The 25,465-nt window shown below is 35.0% G+C and overlaps 2 protein-coding genes and 1 pseudogene across 2 annotated transcripts; all 3 read right to left on the reverse strand.

Moving 5' to 3' along the window:
• Positions 1-7,694: 7,694 nt before the first annotated feature.
• On the reverse strand, positions 7,695-12,776 carry LOC11433270 (disease resistance protein RPV1-like; annotated as a pseudogene).
• Positions 12,777-12,778: 2 nt separating this feature from the next.
• LOC11421324 (adenosine kinase 2) lies at positions 12,779-16,030 on the reverse strand. Its single transcript, XM_003590419.3, has 12 exons — positions 15,815-16,030; positions 15,658-15,711; positions 14,830-14,876; positions 14,692-14,723; positions 14,494-14,595; positions 14,319-14,386; positions 14,074-14,150; positions 13,878-13,975; positions 13,730-13,800; positions 13,584-13,650; positions 13,310-13,493; positions 12,779-13,192 (listed from the first exon to the last, which is right to left on the reverse strand). Exons 1-12 carry the CDS (start codon positions 15,895-15,897, stop codon positions 13,050-13,052), a joined length of 1,026 nt encoding a protein of 341 aa, XP_003590467.1. The 5' UTR covers positions 15,898-16,030; the 3' UTR covers positions 12,779-13,049.
• Positions 16,031-19,044: 3,014 nt separating this feature from the next.
• On the reverse strand, positions 19,045-24,693 carry LOC11434137 (isocitrate dehydrogenase [NAD] catalytic subunit 5, mitochondrial). The gene is made up of 7 exons (XM_003590421.4): positions 24,464-24,693; positions 22,445-22,765; positions 22,202-22,363; positions 22,036-22,110; positions 21,829-21,938; positions 21,666-21,738; positions 19,045-19,693 (listed from the first exon to the last, which is right to left on the reverse strand). Exons 1-7 carry the CDS (start codon positions 24,605-24,607, stop codon positions 19,502-19,504), a joined length of 1,077 nt encoding a protein of 358 aa, XP_003590469.1. The 5' UTR covers positions 24,608-24,693; the 3' UTR covers positions 19,045-19,501.
• Positions 24,694-25,465: the final 772 nt, after the last annotated feature.

Raw genomic sequence — 25,465 nt, forward strand, 5'->3', positions numbered from 1 at the left:
CTCGTGGACAGTCATAATCAAGCAAGAATGAAGACTGCCTTTGACAAGAAAGTCCATCCTCGAGAATTCAAGGTAGGGGAACTTGTATTGAAAAGGAGGATAAGCCAGCAACCCGACCCAAGGGGCAAGTGGACGCCTAACTATGAAGGTCCTTATGTTGTCAAGAAGGCCTTCTCCGGTGGTGCTTTAATCCTTACACACATGGATGGTGTAGAACTTCCAAATCCAGTGAATGCCGATATAGTCAAGAAATACTTTGCCTAGAAATATGAAAAGAACAGCGTGGTAGGTCGAAAACCCGAAAGGGCGGCCCAGGCAAAAATGCGCTTCCCGGTGGATCGAAAACCCGAAAGGGCGGTCCAGGCAAAAATAAGGGACAAAAAAATATATGAAAAGCTCGCTGAGATTGTACACAACTCAGGCAAGAATGAGCGTCTCGATGAGCCGAAAACCCGGAAGGGCGGTTCATGCAAAAATGAAACAAAAGACAAGTAACTATATCTGGCCAACCACCGTCCCCCTTGGGGCATCTGCAGCTGTTAATGACCATCTTCATCAAAAGCGAATGCTTGCGAATTCAAAGTTTCTAGGAAATGTCATGATCACTGTGTTCAATGTACCACCAACCAATAAAATTACCATTTTCCAAGCTTTGTAAATCCGTGGAGTCACGCCTTCGGCTGACCACCCCTCTTATACATCAAATTGAGCCTGTGCTTTTGTTTAAAACTCTATTTTCTTCTACTTTCAAAGCTATATACAAAACATTTTCCTTCTATTTTGATAATGACAATGCTTGAAACAAACATTTTTTTTGAAAATTGAAAACTTTTTGTCTATTTTGAAAAGCAAACCTGAGCAACAGGGTACATTCAAATGAAACATGCATGAGCGAGAGTATGTTGATGTCTATTTCAATATATGTTACAAGCAGGTTCTCCTCCAGGATAGTCTGTGGTCAATGGCAAGAATGAAAAAACAAAATGAAAATGCATGAAATTGAATAGGCTCGCTAAGTTGAAAACCCGAAAGGGCGGCTTAGGCAAAAATGAGCACCCCGCTGGATTGACAACCCGAAAGGGCAGTTCAGGCAAAAATGGGGCATTGAAAAGAATTTATTTCCCCGGTGGGTCGAAAACCCGAAAGGGCGATCCAGGCAAAAATGGGATGCAAAAAATGAATGATGAAAGTTGAGAAAATAACATGCAAAAAGCATTGACCACAGATGCGACATCCACGGTACATCCGGCATTATTTCCAGTAGAGTCTCCCAAGATTCTATCCCCAGCAAGTTGCATAGCTACCGGCCCTCAGCCTAGGTCCCGAAACGTCTCCCAACGACGTCATCTCCAAAGAGGATTTCCAAGAATGTGTAATATAGCACGAGCCACTACGTGCCCAATACTCTGATGTCTTGTCTTCCCCGTGAAGTCGTGCCTACAAAATGCCAACAGTCATGCATTACAAGCATTCATACATGCATAATCATGCATATTACGTGCCCATGCATTTAATGAAACTGTTATATCATCCGTGCATATTGCATTTCCAATGTCAACATCAGTCTCAATTCGATACTCATGTCAGGTTCTCTGTCAAAACCTTGTGAGCCAATAATATCGGTCAATTTCTGCCTTTCAATTCAAATCGACGTCAAGTCAATCTCAATCTATATTTTGTCAAAAAAAAACCAATCCCCAGTCAATATGTTTCCGTTTGGTCAAGTGGCTAGCTCAATCCAAGAGCAGCTTGTACCTGTCTATCTGTTTCTGTCCGGTGGAGTAACCAGTTCGCATCCAAGAACAAGCTCACACCTGTTTATTTGCCTTTGCTTTCGGTCGAGTGACCAGTTCGAATCCAAGAACAACTCGTACCTATCTACTTTTCCATGACCCCGGTCGAGTTACCAGTTCGAATCCAAGAACAGCTCGTACCTGTCTATGTGTCTATGATTTTGGGTCAAGTGGCTAGTTCAAGTCCAAGAACAGCTTGTACCCGTCTATCTGTTTCTGTTCGCTCAAGTGGCTAGCTCGATCCAAGAGCAGCTTGCGCCTGTCTATTTTGTATTTGTCTCCGGTGGAGTAACCAGTTCGCATCCAAGAACAAGCTCGCACCTGTCTATTTGCCTTGCTTTCAGTCGAGTAACCAGTTCGAATCCTTAAGAACAACTCGTACCTGCCAATTTTACATGTTTTCAGTCGAGTCACCAGTTCGAATCCATAAGAACAACTCGTACTTGTCAATTTTCTCTTTTTCCAGTCGAGTCACCAGTTCGAATCCGTAAGAACAACTCGTACTTGCCAATTTTCTCTTTTTCCCAGTCGGGTCACCAGTTCGAATCCATAAGAACAGCTCGCACTTTCCAATATCCCCAAGTGAGTTACCAGTTTGAATCCATAAGAACAACTCATGTTTGTCCAGTAACCTCTATCCCCTGTGAAGTGACCAGTTCGAATCCATAAGAACAACTCGCAGTTGTCTGTTTGTTTCATCCCCGGTCAAGTGGCTAGTTTGAATCCAAGAACAGCTTGTACCTGTCCAACTTGTTTCTAGTTTCCCGTTACTCTGCTATTCACTATCTTTGTCAATGTCTACCAATCCCGCAATGGATACGACATATTTTGTTAATTCCAATCCCCATGAGGTCTTGCATTCATAATCCAAATGATGCATGGCATGCATATTATTTGAAAATGGGTAGGCGTATTTTTACGTCCAAACACAGTGCAAATGCTAATATTTAAGTATCTTCGTCCTGTCAAGCCAAAGACTCCGTCTCTTGACTCTCCAGACAAAGAAACTTAAATAGGGGCAGCTGTTATACCCTGTTTTTGGACCTAAAAATACTGGGCCCAATTTCATTTCAAACTTTGTCAATTATCAAATTTCAACTGCACAGTTCAAATTGTCTCTGCCTCGCAGTATTTTCAATCACAATTTTACCTATGTTTTTCTTGCATAAAACCTTTCGAAATGTCTTTACTTGTCTTGTAAGTCATTCAAAAGTGTCTCTGAATCATTACATTGCTTTTTCTACAGTTTATTTCAAAATTTGCAAAAAGTCGTACAGAAGGGTATTTTGGTCATTTCCTGCAGTGGGACCCATTTTCATCCTTGTGACTGTCTCTGAGTCTTTTCAGATTGATTTTTAACATTTCATCAGTAAACCTTGTTAAATTCATTTCAAACTTGCATCTGAGTCAGTGTCAAGTCAATTTGAATATGTTTAGGTCATTTTTAGCCCTAGGGGCATTTTGGTCATTTCACACAAAATTTCGGCATAGAGAGGTTACTTTGAAGTACCTCATTTAAGCCATTGATTTGTTTTAGTCCGTTTTGTCAATTTTATTTTTTGTTTCGCTTTACGTTTGGTCAAATTACGTTTTTTATTCAATTTTATTTTTAATTGCATTTTGGTCCCTCAATTTAGGTCCCAAAATTGCATTTTTTGTCCAAACAGTTTTTAATTTCATTTCAGTCCTTACTTTCATTTTCCAGTCCTTTTTTATTATTTTTTTTGCAGAAAAGGTCCCAGGGGCATTTTTGTCCAGAATTTTCGCACACTTCAGTCTCAGTCCAGATGGCATTTTCTCATTGGCCCACAAATACACATGGCAGGCTATAAATAGATGTGTCAGATCCAAAGAAAAAAAAGAATCAGTCACATCACAAAAACAGAAATTTCTTTCTCTCTCCAAAATCAGTTAGATCCAAAACAGAAAATCACCAAAAATTCTCCAAGAACACCAAGAACAAATCTTCACAAAATCAACAAATCCGAACCGGATTCACTCAAAACCAACTCAAATCATCACAAAATCAACAAATCCGAACCGGAATCATTCAAAACCACCGCGAATCATCACACCAACACCAAATCCGTACCGGATTTTCGAGCAAAAGCGGCACCACCGGAGCATAACGCGCGCGCGCGGCGGAGAGAAGAGGAGGCTCGGATTTTTCCTCCGTTTCACGACGACGGTAACACTTTTTTCCCTCGTTTTCGCGCATATACACATGTGAAAAGTTTGTTACGAATCAAGATTTGTAGATCTAAGCTTGTACGTTCGGATTTTTGAAATTTTGAGGCCGGATTCGGACTCTAGAGCGAAAAGGATATCTAGATCCGTAAGCTTTTTTACAAAAAGAGTGAAAAAATTCGGAAAGTTCAAGTGTAGATCTACGACGAATCTCTCACCCCTTTTTAAAACTAGCACCGGATTTGTGTAGAGGAGGTGGTGACGGAACTTTTGATGTAAAAATTTTGAAAAAAAAAAGTAGTTTGAATTTTCCGGCGCGGTGGCGCCGCCGCCGGAAACCGGCCGGCCGCCGCGCCGGAATCACCACCACCATCAGCTCCGGCCGCCGTGTTTTAGAGAGAAGGGAGAGCTTCTCTCTCTAAGTTTAACTTAGAGAGAGAAGAAGAAAAGGTTTTGTGATTTTTTTTGTGAAGAAAATCCTTTTTATACTCCCTCCGATCCCACGCGCGCGCGTGCGTGCTCTTGTTGTGTTCCCTCGCTCTGTGAACCATCAGATCTGGATTGTTCCAAGATCTGATGGCTGCTGTGTGTTTGATTTTGAATCCTGTGCATGACTTTTTGTGTGAAATATGGTATATCTTCTGTTTGAACCGTTAGATCTTTGATCTAACGGTCACTGTGCTTCCTGCATTTTACACTATCTTTTGTGCCTTTTTCTGGACCCTTTGATCTTTGATCAAGTGGCTGTGATGTGATCTTGAGGGCTAGATCTGGACCTCTGGATTCATCCAACGGTCCAGATTAAATCCTGCTGAGTTTTTTTTTAACTGCTTTTTAATTGCGTTTTAAATACCTTTTTTACACTTTCTTGGTGTTTTATGCTTCTAAAAAATTTTCTAAAAATATTTCCCTATCATTTTAATTTTTCCTCTAAGTATTAGAATTTATTTGCTTATTTTTGCATTTATTTCCTTTACTTCGTTCTTTAATTTTTGCTCATTAAAATTCCATATATGTTCTTGATGCATTTTTACATATTGTGATTGATAAATTCTCATGTTTTTACCCCTTTTTATTGCATATTCATTTGGTGCATTTTTCATCATTTCCATTATATTTTTCCTTGTTTCACTAACATTTTGTTCCTTATGTGACTTCACTCATAGCATTTCACTATCTCCTCCACTTTCTTTAGCTTAGCATTTATTTTTGCAAATTTTAATTCATTCGGTGATGTAATTTGTTATCATTGGTTTGTAGCTTGGCAAAGAGGCCATAGAATGTATTTAGGCAATTTTTGTAATATGGACTATGGACACTATGGTGCACCGGCACGCACACACTCACCCTAGATGTATGCCTAGGATTGCATGTGTAGATGTATGGCTAGGATTGCATGGTTAGATGAATGCTTAGGTTTAAACACTTAGAGAAAATCCAACTTTTTTCCAAAAAATATGCAAACAAACTCGCTTCAAATATTTTTCATAAAAATGGAGTCAAAACTCCAACAACTTTTCACCTTTTATTTTCTTAATAAAATTCTCAAATAAATCTAATCATTTAGACTTTTTTGCAAAATCACTAAACAAACCCCCACTTTTTCATACTCTAATGCTCATGAAGCCTCTCAATCCTTTTCTTCAAAATCATTTTCAAAATTTAAAATCAAACAATTAAAACAAAAAAAACAATAAGTCTTTTTTAGCAAGAACTACGAACGGTTTTGATCCCTTAAAAGGGTACGTAGGCAATGAGTCAAAACTCATCCAAGCCGAAATAAAAATCAAATTCTACTTCTTCTCACCCCCCATTCTTGACTAATCACACCTTCCCTTTTTTACAAATAAGCAATAAAACTGAAGCGTAGAAATGAACTTAGGAGAGCGGTTCTTATGGAATACCATAATCGCTCCGGGTGCCTAACACCTTCCCGTAGCGAAAACGACCCCCGAATCTAGAAACTTTTTAAGGGTTTTTCTCCTTTTACCCTTCCCAAGAAAAAAGAGAGATATCAACGGTCGAAAGGTTCAAGCCTAATTTATGACTTGACACCCGAAAATCGCGATAACACCATGTCCCTCATCTGTTAAACCTTTAGGCAGTAAGTTTGTGTTCTCTATAAAGCTGCGCTCGGATGGATCTATAGATCGTTACAAGGCTCGTTTAGTTGTGCTTGGAAATAAGCAAGAATATGGACTAGACTATGATGAGACGTTTGCTCCGGTTGCCAAGATGACAACCGTGCGCACTATTCTTGCTATTGCTGCGTCACAAGCTTGGCCGTTACATCAAATGGATGTCAAAAACGCATTCCTCCACGGTGACCTTCAGGAGGAAGTTTACATCAAACTTCCTAATGGTATGCCTACACCTTCACCTAATACTGTTTGCAAACTAAAACGATCTTTGTATGGATTGAAACAGGCACCAAGAGTATGGTTTGAAAAGTTTCGATCGACACTACTTGGTTTTGAATTCAGTCAAAGTCGGTATGATCCATCTCTTTTCCTACAAAGAACTCCTAAAGGCATGGTGGTGCTTCTTGTTTATGTGGATGACATTGTTGTGACTAGTTCTGATCAAGATGCTATTTCTAGGATCAAAAACTTGTTGCATTCAACTTTTCATATGAAAGAGTTGGGCCGTCTCACTTATTTCTTGGGTTTAGAGGTGCATTATCATCATGAAGGTGTTTTTCTAAATCAACAAAAGTATATTCAAGACTTGGTCCAGCTAGCTGGACTCACAAATGCAACCCCTGTAGACACTCCCATGGAAGTTAATGTTAAATATAGAAGAGATGAAGGTGACCACCTTGATGATCCCACTCAATATCGCAAACTGGTTGGAAGTCTCATCTATGTAACTATCACTCGCCCAGATATTTCTTTTGTTGTACACACAGTTAGTAAGTTCATGCAAGCTCCACGACATTTTCATCTTTCAGCAGTGCAACGAATCATTAGATACCTCCTTGGCAGCCTAAAGCGTGGTTTATTTTTTCCTGTTGGTTCATCAATCAAACTCCAAGCATATAGTAATGCCGATTGGGCTGGCTGTCCAGACACAAGAAAATCTACTACTGGTTGGTGTATGTTCCTAGGAAATGCTCCTATTTCATGGAAATGTAAGAAACAAGATTCAGTCTCAAAGTCATCCACTGAAGCAGAATACCGCGCAATGTCTGCTGCTTGTTCTGAAATAATATGGTTGCGTGGACTTCTAACAGAGCTTGGATTCTCTCAAGATCAACCGACTCCGCTGCATGCTGACAACACCAGTGCCATTTAGATTGCAGCAAATCCAGTTTACCATGAACGGACGAAACACATCGAGGTTGATTGTCACTCTATTCGAGAAGCCTATGATCGAAGAATCATCAATCTACCACATGTCTCAACATCTGTTCAAACAACTGACATTTTCACTAAAAGTTTGACACGTCAGCGGCACAATTTTCTACTTGGCAAATTGATGCTTGTAGATTTACCAACATCAATTTGAGGGGGGATGTCAATGGAATTAATGGCAAATCAAATTCTATAAGATTGCACATTTATTTGTAATAGTCAAATAATCATCCTTTCAATTAGCATAATTAGTTGTAAATATATACACGTCAGTTTAGCTAATTTAGTGGGTTGAAAGTCAACTTGGCAACTTGTAAATACATTGTATTTATATGAGAAATCAGAATGAAGGGGGATACAGTTTTGACCCTCATTTCTTAGGGCCTGTTTGATTTAGTTTTTAAAAACTGTTTTGTTGTTTTTAAAAATTAAAGAACTAAAAACTTGTTTGATTAAACACTTTTGAAATAACAGTTTCGGAAACAATTTTGAAAAAATCAGTTTTCAAAACTAAAAAACAGAAACTGATTTTAGGTGTTTTTCTTTTTTGGTTTGATTTTCCTTTGCAAACTAAAAACACTGAGAACTAGCTCTTTTCATTAATGGCATTTCCGTAATAACATTAATCCTGAAAACAGTTTTTGCTAATTTGATTGCCAAACATTTTTTCTTTTATTTTCTTCTTCAAAAATAGTTTTTAAAAACTAATTTATAAATGAAAATTTGAGAACTGAAAACGGGAATTGATTCAAACAGGCCCTTAGTCTCTCTGAGTTTAATATCCCTCATTTCTCCGAGTTTAACATCTATAACTAAGGGAAGGCCTGAAGCATATGAAACTGCACGATTTAAAACATCTTCATAACTTGAAGGAACTTTGTTATTTTTAAAAGCCATCCACGTCAACAATTCAAGCGCTTCCGTCCCATACAACCCTTCTACCGAATGCATACTTTCTATCCCATGACAGGTTAGTAAGTGTTTGTCTCGAGTGGTAATGATGACCCTGCTTCCACGACCGAACCAATCGAGTCCTCCAGCCAAAGCCTCCAGCTGCTCCAGTTTGTCGACATCATCAAGAATCAAAAGAATTTTATTTCTATGTAGCCTTTGTTTTATGATTGTAATTCCCTCACTAACACCTCCTAACTTAATGTCCGATCTAACTGTTTCAAAAAGAGCTCTTCCTGGAGATGTTTCAAGTTGGATGGAGTTGAATTCTCTCTCACATCTTCTAGAAAACATAAACCTTCAAATTGATCAGCAATGAAATTATAAATTGCTTTTGCAAGTGTTGATTTACCCAAGCCTCCAGTATCATAAAGTCCTACCATGTGGACCTCATCATCATATCCCTTATCGAGAAGCAATTTCACTTGTTGTACTTGAGATTGTAATCCAACAGGATATTTTGCAACATGTAAAAAAACACGATTGATCCTGTCGGAGGTGCCTTTGATTATCTCCTGAATAAACTTGTATTCATATATGTTAATCTCCATTAAGGTAAGTTAGTGCATACACCAATATCAGGATCACAAATACATCATACAACTCTAACTATTTTGACATATAAATATCTTATACTTGTTTAAAAACATAAATAAATAAAATATTTTCTATTTAAGCTTTAAGATGAGGTTATTGGGGAATATAAATTAAAAATATAAAGAGGAAAAACAAGATTTAAGTATTGTAAGGTACCCTGGACTATAATGGTAGCCGGACAAGTTAGCAGCTTGGGTTAGAGCTATCTTCCATTGGTGCAATCGCTCCATGTTTTTCTTGTTATTTTGGAACCTCTCACCATGCTTAGTAAGATCTTTGCCATAACTCCCTGTATGATGTCGCACATCAGTAGGATCCACGCCAAGAAAACAGGCAAAACTAGGCGACCCTTTGTCTTGTAGCAGTGAATGATGTGGACAAGTTCGTCCAAACAAAATGAAGAAGAGGCATAGTTGATAGATAACACAGGAATAAAAATTCAAGATTTTTCAATGGCCTTGATGAATGACGGTGTGATTTCTTCTCCTCTCTCAAGATCACAATCATCAATGAATGTGTGAATTCCCTTGTCGTCAAGGGCCTTATAGAGATGGCCAGTGAAACCGTCACGAGTGTCACTGCCCCTAAAACTGAGGAACACTTGGTATGTGAATCCATAGGAAATTGAAGAGGAAGAGGAATGCGATCGTATAGCCATGAGAATTGACAGAAATTGGATGAGAAAAGAGTTTGGGTATGAATAAGTTAAAACAAGAGTAGGTTAGCATAGATATGCAATATTATCTGTTCCATTTATTTTCTGAAGTTTTGGCTACCAAGTCTACACTTTTACTACCAAGACTGAAACTTCCTTCTCATCTTCCGTGTGGACCAATATGGGAAACTTCCTTCTCATCTTCAAAGTCTTCACTGTAGGTTGTTACCTTAACATAACAAATTTATATTTCATTCCAAATAAGACATGAATAGCAAATTTAAAACAGAATAATAATGAAGTTTAATATACTTTCTTTATCAATGGTTTTATTTCAACTTCAAAATATATACTCCTCCCTCCGGTCCTTATTATAAGAAAAACCAAGAAACATTAAAACCAATACAATCATCAATTATTGTAATTTTTTGAATATTTTTACAAATATACCCTTATAAAAAATTGTGAAACATTAAATACATCTACCAATATTAAAAAGATAAAGACTTAATGAGGGGTAAAAAAATCTTTTAAGCAATAACTATACCTTTAAAGTTGTGACATTTTATTATAAATAGAACCAAATAATTTTTTAAAAAAATTTTCTTATAAATAGGACCGGGGACGTAACATCATATTTATTTCGCTTTTATCTATCACACATTTCAAAACATACATTACATACCGCATTTGATATCATCTTTCATCTTTGTATCTCCAATAATTATACCCCTTTTGTTACTTTTTTTTGTTTGTTTGAAGAATACCCCTTTTGTTACTAATTCAGTCATGTTTATCATTGTTAATTTTTACTAACTCTGATATTTAGAATTTTAGACCTCATAAATCAAACAACTTAATAACCAATGCATCAAAAACTCTGATATATTCACGTTAAACTTACTCTTTTAATACCAAGGTATGTCATCACAGTAATATATGGACTTCTAATCTAAAGCTTTTTGACAGAGTGAAAATAACTTTACCAAAAATATTGTAAAGAATTCAATATCAGTATTTTCTGCATTAAGACATCTAAGTTCAATTATTTCAAGTACCTGTTCTTTCCCAGTTGTTGAGCTTACTCAATGCTTTCCCAATTAAGAAACATATAACCTGTTATGTTTGTGAAAGAATTGTTTATCCATGTTGTAATGGAGAGTTTTCCAAAAGGACTAAATTTAGGTACAGTTCCATACCTAAAGGTTTTACTACTGTTTTCAACCATGAATAAAGCATAACCACCCATAATTTCCACTATCCATATTTTGTAGGGTACATCTGCAAAATAACAGATGCAATACCAAGGTTGTACTCAGTTATGCCAACTGAATTAAAGCTGCAATAATAGCCAATCTCATACCTCATTATGGATGGGTTAAGATTCTCCTAAATCCAAGCATTCAGTAAAAGGGAGTTACTGATGTATATTTTTTTAGACATATTGATATACCCCAAATCCAAACACAAGAAGTATCCGGAATGGTGCCAAAAAATACAGGAAAACTGCACCAGGAGATTGAGGTATCAAAGCAAAATAATTTACAATGAAAGTAAAGAACAACAGTGCCCTGATTACAGCCCACACAAACTGGAGCATAGCTGATAGCAAATTGCCCAAAAGCAAGTACACGCCCAACTCAAAAAAACATCCTGCTACCAAAACAGAACAGGGCACTCACACGAAACAGAATGGCATTCCCAGATAAAAAATGAACTGAGACAGAAGTAGCCCTACAGACACCCAATTACCTGCTACATAGGCTATTAACGCCTCTGCTAGCTGACGCCCTAAATCTCTGCAATCATTGAGCAAAACAATTAACAGGATTCCAAGACCACTCGTACAAGAGAAGAGACACGGGGTTTTTGTCATCCTTCCTAAGTACCAACACCACACCAACACTTTTATTTCGTCAACTACTTATATCGCCAACAGCACACGACTATTAAATAGACGGTCGTTTCTTGCCTTCCAAATCAACTTCAGACCTCTCCTTAATCTTTTACAACTGCCGGACCTGGTTATATTGGGGGTTATAAGGACAACACCTAGCCATTGGAACACCGCCAGCCAGATATCAGAAGCATAATTGCAATGCAGAATAAGTGAACAGAATTTTCCATCAACCCCTCAGAGAATACAGTCCGTGACTCTGAATGCGGAATAACTGGGTCAAATTTTCAGTGGAGCAATCCAAACTAAACTGGTGTTATTTTAATCTTTAAATCAAACGACTGTCTCAAAATCAATCCAAATTTTTAACTTCTACAGAGTCTGCCAATGGGTAAAAAAAAGTGGAGTCACCTTTCATTCCTCGGAATGAACAGTTCCTTAATACCCCCTTCCATGCTCATCTAAAATGGCTTTGAAATCTAATTGGTCTTATACTCTCAATCAGCTCCTTAATTACGTCCCAAAGATGTTGACAAGTGACTAATAAGGGATGCATAAATTATAAATAATAATAGTAGGGAGCCAGTGAGGTTGGTTCCTCCCACCACTATCATATCATATGCAAACTTTGCAAAGTGCTTATAAGAAAATGTTATTAATTTTTGTTAAAGAAGCTAATGTTTCACTTCATATTATCAATCAAAGAACTTAAAAGAAAATCTGGGACAGTAGGATAAAATAGGGGATGGCTTTACAGACAGAAGCTCTATCGAAGCCATGAGTACCTCTATTTGATTACCTCTTCATATTATGTCTTATAATTGGAGTGAAAGGCTAAGTACTATAAAAATGTCTCCTCTTGAAAGAAATGAAAAATAATTGAATTATGTTGGAATATTATGGCCTCAATCATGTAGGTGGTGTTTCAGCCCAGAATATTTAGATATCATTCTGTTGTAATCTTCATTCTTAAACAGCCACAATTATTATTATTAGACCAAAAAATAAAACTCTAGTATCTGCTCCATCGCATATTGTATACCAACGTGTTTAGAAGAAGTGTGAAATATCAATTTATATCTCATATCATTGTTTTGATAGATGGAAATTTCTGTTTCTTTTTTTTTTTTTTGGTTGGGGAGGTTTAATCACAATTGTATTGATAAACTAAACAATCAATACCAATCTCATTTAAACCTCATTTATATGTTTAGTGGGTAAGCACGATTATGAACTGCGAATACAGTATTAAATACTATATCCACAAACAAACGTGTCATAACATGTAAACAAAAAAGATACCAAAAGAAATTAAAATGACAAACATGTAAAGCAACAATAGCTATTTTCATAGCAACATTAGCTACATTTAACCAAAATAGGAAAAAGACATGTGATAACAAACAGCAAAAATAAGATATGATGCCCAGATAATAGGACTTCAAATACATAAACTTATTTGAATTTTGTCTCCCTCAGCAACTTTCTCACTCCTTCTCCCTAGTCAGGGATTTAAAAAAAAATCCCAAACCAGTTAGAGTGCAACTATTGAAATGCGACTAAAATCGTTCTCAATAATCAAAATTTCATAATAGTAATCAAATCGGGAGAATCACTTAATGAAAATCAGGCTTCTCTGGGTAAGTGCAGCCAGACCTTTGGATGATAACATTTGCTGCATAACACCCAGCTCTAACACATTCTTCAATAGGCTTCTCCTGAACCAATTGTGAAAGAAATCCTCCAACAAAGGCATCTCCTACAAAAACAGAAGAAAAGAATATTACGACTAGCACGTAACATCAATTACAAATTGACCTTGAATGGGATTTTTTTCTACTCATCAGCACAACTACAAAAAGCAAAAGGGCAATACCTGCTCCATTGGTATCAACTAATTTCTCTTTAGGTAATAGTATAACAGGGTACAATGTCACTTTCCCATCTTGAGCAACACATACGGGATCAGCACCCTGTGTGATAACAGTAATCCTTTTGCGTGCCTCTGATGCCTTTGGCAACTGGGATATCTTTAAAGCTATCTCCTCGACATTTTCAGTCTGGTCAACAGGAAAAGAACCAAGATGAGTTACTAAATGAAATGTAAAAGCAAAACCGCAAGGGTACAGATCTGCAAAGTAACGATTTACCTCCCAGCCATGAACTTTGGAAAATGTTCTTGCTTCAGTCTCATTTCCAAAAACATAGTCCATATACCTGAATCCCAGAATGCAAATCCTTAAAGATCAATAAGAAAAAAATAATTTATTTCAATTTAACAGTTTAGGATTCTTACGGCAGAGCTTTCTCCTGTGGATCCTTGAAGAACTCGCAGATAAATGGTGCAGAAAGGTTCATCATGAAGACCTTCACAAGGGAGTAAAATACTTGAGTATCAAATACTTCCAGTAGAAAGGGAAGGCAGAGTTTTAATCATATCTAACCTTGTTATTTGCTGCTGCATGCTCGGCAACTAATTGAATGGATTCAGGGGATACAGTAAGGAAAAAGCCAGCAATATAGAAATATTTGGCCTTCTCAACTATTTATATAAAAAATGCACAATACCAAATGTTAGTCATCTTGATGATTCACATTTAATGGAGATAAAAATAGATACTGAACAGATCAACAAGGTACCTAATGCCCAATTTTCGGGTTGCTTCAAATGGTCGACCTTGTAGCAATTTGCAGCTGATAAGTTGGCAATAAGTGACCTACAATCAGATGCAATCGAAAAGAAGGCTTAAAACAACGATTTTGCAATAAAAATATATATATTAAGCTGAAGATGTACACTATTTTAAGACATTGCAAAATTTTATTATTTTTTCCCATTAATACTTCGAATAAGAAAAAAGTCAAGGAAAGCTTGATCCTCTTACCTTTCACCACCAACCACACAAACAGCACAAGTTCCTGTAGGTGTATTCTCATCTTCATAATAGTGAACCTAGTTGTTAAATGAATAAGTTAATTTCAGAACTGGATTCAATGGTCTGGTACAGTGTCGCAGATCGAAAAAGAAACAAGAAGACAAAATTACAAGATTAAACTTACATTAACACCAGCTTGTTTAGAGTTCTTGGTCATCTCCTCACCAAACTTGTCCTTTCCGATGCAACCAATGTAACTAGTGGCCCCGGGAACTTGAAGCATCCACTGTAAGAAGCAAAATCAAAATGATAAGCTATTTTTACAACAGCTACTCAAGATTCAGCTCCAACTAATATAAAAGAAATTACACACTGCACATACCTGAGCAACCCTGATTGAATTCTGAGTAGCTCCTGAAAAAAGAAAAATCATAAACATAAAAAAAAAATGTTACTTTCCTTCCCGGAAACACAATAATCTATAAATTAAAACACAACAATTCAGATCTAGTGTAATTACCTCCAGCAATGTACTCCACATTATATTTAGCAGCCATTTCATCATACCTGAAACAATCATAGGATCATATGAACTCATAAAACATCTTATCTTTTCATAAAATTTCTAATTACTAAAACAAAAAGAATATAGCCGATAAAAACAGCTAAAAATCTTTCCAAAACTGAGATGGAAAAATCTCCAACCAATTATTACATCACATCAAAACCTTAATTAGGATGTTTACCAAACTCTCAAAAGACTCAAACAACCAAAGTAAATAAGTTAAACTCAAGATTATACTAAAATACATTCTAGCACAAAATCAAATAAAATTAGCATGTTACCTGACAGCTCAGACAACCAAAATGAAGCATGGACATGGACACCAGACATGACGACACTGACGCGTGGACACCAATAAAATTTTGAAAAATGACATAATTCAATGTAATAACAAGTGTCAGTGTCATGTTGGTGTCAGATCAGTGTCGGACACCGAAAACGCAAAGTGTTGGTGCAACAAGTGTCGGTACAACAGAGACCAAAACAAATAAGGTAAACTCGAGATTATATTATCGTAAATAGCATTCTAGCACAACATAATATATTAATCTTTGACTCTGCTACTTTCTATCTTGTATATTTTACGCGTATTTCAAAATACACAAAAAACAAAAACATGTTCAAACATGATTTCTCGAAAATAAATAAGTTAAACTCAAGATTATCCCACATAACATTCTACCAGAAAACGTTAATGGTTAATATGATACTGATCCGAAAATGAATCTGAAATGAGAAAAAAAAAAAAAAAAAAAAAAAAAAACGTAAAGTCGGAAATCTTACATAGATTTGTGCTTATCTTCAGCGAGAATGGCATTGTTCAACTGGATATCAAACCTGTAAATCAAATTCAAAACCAAAACTATGAGATCTGATTCATTTCACCTTTTATTATTCAAATCAACAAAAACAAAAAAGATGTAAGAAAGAAGAAACGTACTTTTTCAAGAAATCTTCATCGACGACAGCAGAGATGTCGAGAAGGGGATTACCCATACCGAGAAGAACACCTTCCAAAGCCATTACTGATTATGGATGCGAAAAAACAGAGAGAGGCGAGAGAAGAGATGTTGAATGTGAATGAATGATGAAATGAGAGAGTGAAGTAGGTGGTTTAAATAAAGTCACTAGTGAATGTGATTTAGATCTACCCTGCTTCTTACATATGGCTTTTTATTATATGATGATCATAATTAAATAAAAGTGCTTTTATTTTTTTGATTGGTTTGGCATGCATTTTGTCGGTTGGTAAAGTTATTTTCATTCCTTTCATAATAATTCCAACTTTTTACTACTACTACTTCACAATTAATTCTTCAAAATCCCTCAAAAAAATAAAATAATAATTCTTCAAATTATTTTACAAATCAAACTTCAAGTTTAAAAAAGTTACAAACACATTATTTATTTATGGGAAATGTTGACAAGTGTCCTTGGAACATTTTTTAAGACTCTTAAAAAGTACCATATTTTAAAAATTTATGTAATGAATGCATTAAAAATTGAAATATTTAACTTTTTTATAAAATAATTTTTTCTTTTTGAATGCTTAAAGAATACCCGAAACATTAGTTAACAAGAACCTTTATTTATTAATCAGATTTTGAAAGAAAAAATTGAAGTTAATTTAGTTAGTTTATGACTGTTTATTTTTTAGGGAAGGAATGAAAAATAGACACTAATTTGTTGCGAGACAAGGGATAGATGTTTCAATCTTTTAACTATTTGATTCAAAATTCAATCATTGATTGGTGTGAAATTATGGATTAAAAAATATACTTTAACAGAGATAATATTTTTAATGGATTTAAGTTATATCTAATAATTAATAATATTTATAGTTGCATTTGTACAACAAAAAAAAAATTATAGTTGCATGCATCGATATCTCATTTCAGATATCCAATTTAATCCCAACTTCAACTTTATTTTATTAGTATTTTTTATAACTAAGATGTCTGTTTATGAATTTTATTGTAAAATTTCAACCCCAACAAAGAATATTAGGTATGAATATTTTACATATAGTGCGAGATGAGGATACAAAACTTAGTCTCATAATGTCGTCATTTCTAAACAATATAACATACTATAAAATTGAGGGATCATGTTGGCATTCAATCCAAAATACTTTTACAAAAGTAGAACAATGTGACACAATGAATTTTTATGTGTAAATCATAAAAGAGTAAATTAAATTCATTGGATATTATTTTTTTAGAAAAAGCTCTTCTTAAAATGATACTATTTTGTCTATTGTTTTTTTGAAGAGGATATTTTGTCAGTTGTTAATTTTTATTATTTATTATTATTATTATTGTCATTTTGGGTCCGCCACCCTCACCAATGGTCACTGGTCTCCCTCCATCCACCAACCCAGTAGGGTCCATTGGCTAGAACGTGGAGAGTGTATGGCATACCACAGCTCCACGACAAACCCTCTTACTAAAATCAACGATCACTCTTTTATGCAATTGTTTATTTATTTTAAACACTTGCCTAAACTCCAACAATACCGAAAATAAGAAAATAACATGTTTGTGTTTATTTTTTATTTGGGAAAAAGAAATTCAAAGGGAGAAAAATTGATTACATTAGCACTTGTGACAACACCTACCACAAACCCTCAGTTAATGAAAAATACCTACCACAATCCACAAATTTCAGCTAATACTTACAAATCACAATAGCTTTTAACCCCCGCAATCTTAGAATTTGTTTGAATATTGGCATATGGAGAAAAACAATTAAATAACAAAAAATAGCTTATCATGAAGGGTTGTTTCCAATGATCCAGGACTTGTGTGTTTGGGTCTTGGCCTTCTAATTGACACATAAATCAAAATACAAACACAGCAAAGGATGATATAAGGCGTTGCTGTTACAGCATTTATCCTATACTTAAAAGTTAGAACTGATACATAAGAGTCATATTTTCATAGTAACTTCGAGCAAGAGAAAAGTTAGAAAAAAATTTCAACCACTTGGTTCATACTATACTGGAGCTGCTTTCTTTTTCCACAACGAAAAGTTATTCAGATGAAAGAAGAATTAATGTTGCTAAATAGCTTGTCAAATTTCATTGAGTATATGAAAAACAATCTGTATGCCTCTATTTTCTTCATATTTTCAGATATGCATTCATTTCACCAGCAAAATCGTTTTGTCCATTAACTCTAAAAAGATCATCATCAATGAATAAATGTGTTCGATTTTATTCCATTTCCCACTTTTGAAGGTTGAATAATTTATTTCTTTTTCAAATCTGAACCGATAAGTCCTTTTGCAATGTCATCTCTACAAACAAATCAAACAACTCACATCTTTTCTTTATTCACTCTCTTCAACATTGACAGATTATTCTTCCACCTCTTTCAAAGCTATAGATTTATGGGTCATAAGTGAGTGGTGGTCTCTCTCTTCAAAATGCTCCTCTTCTGTTGAATGTGTGGAAGTAGAACAATTATTTTGATTTTGTTAAAATTTAAACAGGGCATAGGAAAAAGAATATAATTTAAAACTCAAAATTCAAAATTAAATTAAAGCTAGATCTGGAAGAGAAAGACAGGAAAAGGATATGAGAGGTTGTTGTCAAAAGATGGTGATGAAAAAACAGAATTGAGTGTAGACTGCAGATGAAATCAAATGGTAAGAGGATAAAATAGGAATTTTCAATGGTATGTAGGGGTGGAATTATGTACATAAAATATTCTTTGTGAGATCAAATTTATTGTGATATGTTTAACACCAATAAGTTAAGAGAAGGTTGCCATCATGAAATCTGGGCCGTTCCTTTAAATTAATAATATATCAATGGCTATTATTCATTCATCAAACAATTTGTGCATTGTAAATGCCACCTTTATACCCATACAGTGTTAGTAAAATCCTTGAGTTTTCTCGTCAAACACAAATCAGACAACTAAATAGCAGTATCAAACAACTATTCTAAAAAATTTAAATTTTGCAAGAGTTTCACAAAAGCACTAATGATGGCTCTACAACTGCTACTCAAAACGGCATCGAAATTAGATTTTCTATAGTAGTAGCCACTATTATCACTATTGACTAGAGAGATTTGAGTTGGATTTTTGTTTCGGCAAAAATGTTTTTCACCACTTTGAAGAGCCAGTAATCCATTGACCGAAAGCATTTCAAACACGAATATAGTAGTACAAAACCCAACCATGACATGATTGGATTAATGGCAATTACTCAACAACTTCGTCTCTCAGGAACATAAACAAGTTGCTATTATTACAAATAAGAATTTTGCAAAATTAGAGCAAGCAAACAACTTGCACAATTAAAAAAAGGTGATAATCACAATTTTTTAAAAAAAGGTAATGATCAGAAAGGAATTAAACATCATAAGGTGCTTTATTTAGCTATATTATTGACAATGAATACTAAAATGGACTAGCAAGGGTTGTCATTAGACAGCAGGGGACATCAAATACTTGAATTTTTGTCCATTCCTTGCCTTTGGTTGTAATGTCGCATATGTAGATGCTTTACCCATTAAGCTGAGGAAATCCCACTCCTCCAAAAAACTTGGGGAAATAAAAAGAAATTGACTGAAACAAAATCATAATTAACAATTTCTTGCCGACTCCGAAGCAAAAAATCAAAGATGATCAATAATTGCTTTTGTAAATTCAGTTGTCTTTGAACTGCCACCAAGATCAGCAGTTCGGTACTTCCCTTCAGCAATTGTGTTAAGAATGGCATTTTGAATCCGATCCGCTTTGTCATGGAGATCCAAATGGCGCAACATTGAGACAGAGCTCAGCAGCAAAGCTGTTGGATTTGCCAAATTCTGCATAAATACACAGAAAAATTGGTTAAACAACATTGACTTTAAGAGATACTACAAGATAAGGAAGTAAGGAACCAATCTGTGCAGAGTTGCATGGATGTTGCTGCGTGCAAGTGAGAAAACAGATGCAGAAAAAAAAACACAAGGGAACATATTAATCCTGATTATCCTTAGCTTTAAGGGACTGGTGGAACAAAGAACGCAGTTCTGATGGTGGTGGTCTAGTTGAAAAAACCATTGGAGTTTCCACCGGCTGCTGATGGAGGCTGACTTGGCCAGAAAATGAATGATTCTAAATACGCAGAAGAAAGACAAGGCTGCAAGTTTTGGAAACTTAAGATGAAACATGGCACGTGTCTGGTAGCACCCAAAAAAGAAAAAAAATGACTAAATGAGAAAAGAGGGACAACACAGTGGAAGAAAGTGGAAAACAAAGATGTTACATTGTGGTTGTGGTTGAAAGGAACCACACAGAGATTTTCACGGTGCGTTAGACCTAAAAATACTATTAATAAAGAAAATTTTAGAGACAGAATGGGTTGGGCTTGTCGTACAGTACAGACACGAGGAAAAGAAGTATTATATTATACTTCTAGATTTTGGGGAACTCAACAACAGAAAAGCGATAGGTTAGGTTATGAAAGACGGACGATACCCACTTTCATATGGTTTTTTTAGATAGTGGAGGAGAAAAAAGAAAGATATAAAACTTTCTATTATGATTATGGTTGAATAGTTCTGGTTATGATACAAGAGTAAGCAGCATTTATTTATACAAAAACAAGAACCCTGATCAAAGTTAAATAGGAAAACAATTCATGATAACATAATTATAAGCGGTAATTTAAGATACTATAAAAAAAAAGGTATTCTTGAATATATGTGAGAAAGAAGATGCTAAACGACATTTTTCATATCATCTAACAGTGTATATATGAGAAAGATGCACATCCACCAAAGTTGACTCCTTAGTCACATATGCAATATCGAAAGGGAAAAGCTGAATATAACGAAATATTCATGTACAAAATTTCCGCTAATAATATGTGATAACCTTAAAATCCCTCAATTGGTATTCTCTTTTACACAATCTTTCCTATATGGTCAGTCATTTCCATGTCTCGTTTCATTTTAATTTATTCGTAATGTATAGCAAAGCTAATATTCAAAACCGTAAGTCTCTAATTGCCAACTAATACTGCTATGGTTTTGTCATTTTTTTCAACTCTTGTAATTTTGTTCGTTATAATTGAGTAATTGTGTTTTCAACAACTTAGGAGAAGGAATAAACCAGACAACTAATGAGAAACCAAATGTCTAGCCTATTTTTCGCTTAGCTTCGCCTAGTTTATCTTGCATTGCAAATAGAACAAGCTTAGGCTTTTAAAAAGGCATATATAACTTAGTGGACTAAAGCCTAGGAAGTTAAAAAGGCTTATTTGAACCTGCAATGCTAATTTGTTTATTATTATTTAAAATTTAAATATAATATTACATTTTATAATACTTACATAATTTGTTAGAACTCAACATAATATTCTAACTTTATACAAAACAAAATAATTGAATTAAAAGTATTAAAAATTAAAAAACTATGTGCAAATTTCTTGGTCTATTTGAAGCAGGGATGCAAGTCTCTAAATAGACTCTTACACTAGGCCAGTCCCACAAAATAAAATAAAAAGGAAAGAAACGCATATGATAGATAACATCTAGCTCAGGCTGAAGTTTTGCAGTACAAGCCAAGATCTATTTAAGCAAAGCCTAATCTAGCTTAGCTGACTTACAACCTAAATTAGGATTGCACCAGCTGCCAAAAGATTCCCCAATAGTTTCACCCAATGCCTTAAAAAGGGCATATGGCTCAGAAGTACAAAACAGGCACTCAAAAAACCGTATATTCTTATAACCAGGGAAAAAAAAAAGGTTTAGAACAAATAATATATGGTTTAAGAGTATTTGCGCAACTCACCTTTCCAGCAATATCAGGTGCTGAACCATGTACAGCCTCAGCAAGTGCAATACCTCCCTCACCAATGTTGAGGCTGCAAAATATATAAAATGCTGTCAGATGATATAACTGTGGCTTCTAGAATTCTTTGCCCAAAATGTAAAGGAAAAAGAAGAAAAAAAACCTTGGTGTCAAGCCCAATCCCCCAATCAAGCCAGCACACAGGTCGCTGATTATATCACCGTAAAGGTTAGGCATCACCAATACATCAAAGAGTCCAGGATTCTTCACAAGCTGTGGAAGGTCCAAAAATTAACCAGTGTATCAATCTCATAGACAAAAAAAGAAGTCAAAATGCAGTTGTATCCTATATCCAGTTCACCAATATTACCATCATGCAGCAATTGTCAATGACAACTTCCTCGTACACTATCTCGGGATATTTCTCTGCAACCTCACGGCAACACTAAAAATAATAAAACATAAACAGTCAATATTAGTATTCACAGAAAAAAAATTGAGACTTTATTGATAGGCATTTGCACATATCAAAAGACCTTGAGGAAAAGACCATCAGTCTTTTGCATAATGTTAGCTTTGTGTATAGCAGACACTCTCTTTCTTCCATGTTCCTTGGCGTAGTGAAAAGCATACTCAGCTACCCTTATACTTGCTTGACGTGTAATGATTTTGATACTTTCTACTACACCCCTCACAACCTGTAACCCCAAATTGCTAGACAAATTATATTAATCACAATTAGGATTATGATGTGTGACATGTATTGTTGTGAAATTTACCTGATGTTCAAGTCCACTATACTCGCCTTCGGTATTTTCACGGATTGTGATGAGATCAACATTATCGTATCGAGTTTTGTATCCATTAAGGCTGTAGCAAGGTCGAACATTGGCATATAAATTAAGCTCTTTTCTTAGAGTAAGGTTTAGTGAACGATGCCCTTTACCGATAGGGGTGGCCATTGGCCCTTTCAAGCCAACCTTATTCCGCCTAACTGATTCTAAACTTTCCCATGTCAGAAAGCTCTTTGTTCTAGGGTCAACTTCAGTCCCTACATAATGCTCTTCCCATTCTATTTGCGCATCAGCAGCTTGGAATATCTAATTATTGCAATAGAAATAATTAACATAGCCTTACTTTTGAATCAACATAGAAATTCAATGTTTATGAATGTACACGTATACATAACAAGAAACAACCAACAATGAAGTATGGCAATCATTGGTCAGTGAACAGGAAATGACAAGTGAGCAACACAAACTTCAATCCATGTCAAAGAAAGCAAAATAAAACAAACAAATATGCCCATAGTACAAGAAAATCAATAGAAACCCCAAGGGTTAATGAGTACATGCTCCATGTTTTTTTGGGAGGAACTTACAAAAGAGCAATTATTGAAAGATGAAACATATATCAAGATACTGTAAATCGTTAACCTTATATCTATGGTATTATGAATGGCAAACCTTTTTCCCTTAAACATTATGTTGGGTGAGTGTGACAAGTCGAAGTCCTACAATTTGTAGGATTTGGTTTGTCCTAGTGTCCCTGTTTTGTTTGTGTTTCATACTTTCACGGTATATTTTCAGAAGAGCTATAACAAGTACAACTTAAATTTACAATAAAAAAAAAAAAAACAGACGATGAAATTTGAGCTTATTGATAGAACTTGGTAGTCAAAACCCCAATTTTAATCTTAAAATCTTAGGATTTTGCGTTTATACTTGCCCTCACCGATTATGAGTAGACACATAATCCCAATTTGGTGGAATCCTGTGTAATCCACTTTTCTCTGAAACGGTTCTGCGATTATAGTTGCGGTGGTGGAACTAAAAAAGGCAATTTTAGTTGTAGATTTGTTTGAGAATTATGACTTTGATTTAATGTATTAGTTACATAAGTATTTCAAGTGTTATGATGTTGATATTTGAGTGTTAGCGTGTTAATTACACAAGTATTTTAAGTTTTAATTGTGTAAGCGTTATGCAACTATGCTATTATGTGAATTATGCTTATGAATTTAAATTTACACAAGTATTTCAAGTGTAATTTAAGGTTTTTTATCTTACCTATGCTATTTTATATGATGTCTATGCATAAATTTGATAGTTTTATGAATTTTGTATAATCCTACAATTTATGTATCGATTCTATGATTTTACCCCCCTTACCGATCATGCTTTGACTACCTTCCATAGAAGAGCTATGAAAAGTTTGATCATGTCGACAAACTAGCCCACTCTCAATTTTAAGCTTTTGGTCTTGCAATAGCATTGCTAGTCAGGGCTAACACACATTACCTCCAGCCATACTTATATCAATGCCACAATCATTAGCTATAGACAACCGCCTTCAAAGAATCAGCAACCTTATGTCAACCGTTTTCACATGACTTATCTCAGACAGTTTTTTCGCCCCTTTCTATTGATACCGAGAAACCATACAAACAGACTGCAACCTTATGTCAACCGTTTTCACATGGCATGCTTAAACATGACACCGTGAATGATTATACATTCGGAGTAAAATCATGAAGTGAACCATAGTTCTCAATTTTATTTTCTCGAATTCAAATTAAGTGCGTTCACTTGCACTGGTTTTGAAAATACAAAAGCTTAATCTTTAAAATTCAAATTATTTGCAACACAACAATAACAATAACAATTAGAATCAGAAAACAACAAATACCCAATTCGTTTATGGATTCGAATAAAAAAGCATCGATTGATCCAAAATTAAATATAGACGGAATTAAAGTATGAGTAGATCGCATGAAAAAGTAAAGGGAAGGAACGAACCTGTTTGACGGAATCAGCGATTTCGGGACCGATACCATCGCCGGGGAAAAGGGTGGCGCGGATCGGAGTGGAATCGGAAGAGAAGGATCTGTGGTTTGCGAAATAGCGGCTTCCGAGTGTTCTTCTAAGGATCTGAGAAGCCATTACGCTGTGTTGTTTGTTTCTGATTCTTCACATGCAACGCTGAACAAGAAGAAGAAAAGTAGAATAATACCAAATTATTATTGTCCTTTGTTTAATAATTTAATAATGATGTTAAAAAGATTCGGGTGTGAAGTGCGAAAATGGTCAGCTCTTGCTCTTAGGGATGGAAAAAAAAAAATTAATTATAAATAATTGATTTACCCTAAAAAAATAATAGATTTAATTTTTATATATATTTTTACGAAATTTGAATTGAATTTCTTGGAGAGAACAAATTACAAAGATTAGTTTCTTCGAAAAAAATACAAAGATTAGTCAATTTTTGACATTCAATTTTGTTCTTAAATGCTTTAAGCGGAATTCACTAAAAAACACTATTAGATGAAGTCTGATTCGGTGCATTCGATGGCTCATTGATATCATATGGATTGGGAGGTAAATTTTTTATCATTAATGCTTGTGCCGATGCTTTGGCCCATATAAGGTGTGATTCTCGTGATGGTTGGATTGCTTATGAGTCTTGTCCGACTCAATTGCTTTCTTCTTATATTAGAGGATTTAATTTTGGCGTAGTTTTCCTTTTGGACTTAAGCTCTATCTATAAAAATAAAATAAAAAATAATTACATAGGTTGCAAAAGAAATTTCACTTAAAAAAATTACAGTGAGAAAATTAATATTTAATTGAATGAATAAAAAATATATAAATACAACATAATATAGCCAATAAATGTTGATTCGGTTAGTTAAGAGTTCACACACTTGCGATATCGTGAGTTCAACTTTCATTCTCAATATAAAAATATAGTTGATGTATAATGTGCATGTGTCTTTGTAAGTAAGACAAATAAACACGTGT

The sequence above is a fragment of the Medicago truncatula genome, chromosome 1 (assembly GCF_003473485.1).
Source record: "Medicago truncatula cultivar Jemalong A17 chromosome 1, MtrunA17r5.0-ANR, whole genome shotgun sequence".
NCBI classification, from domain to species: domain Eukaryota; kingdom Viridiplantae; phylum Streptophyta; class Magnoliopsida; order Fabales; family Fabaceae; genus Medicago; species Medicago truncatula.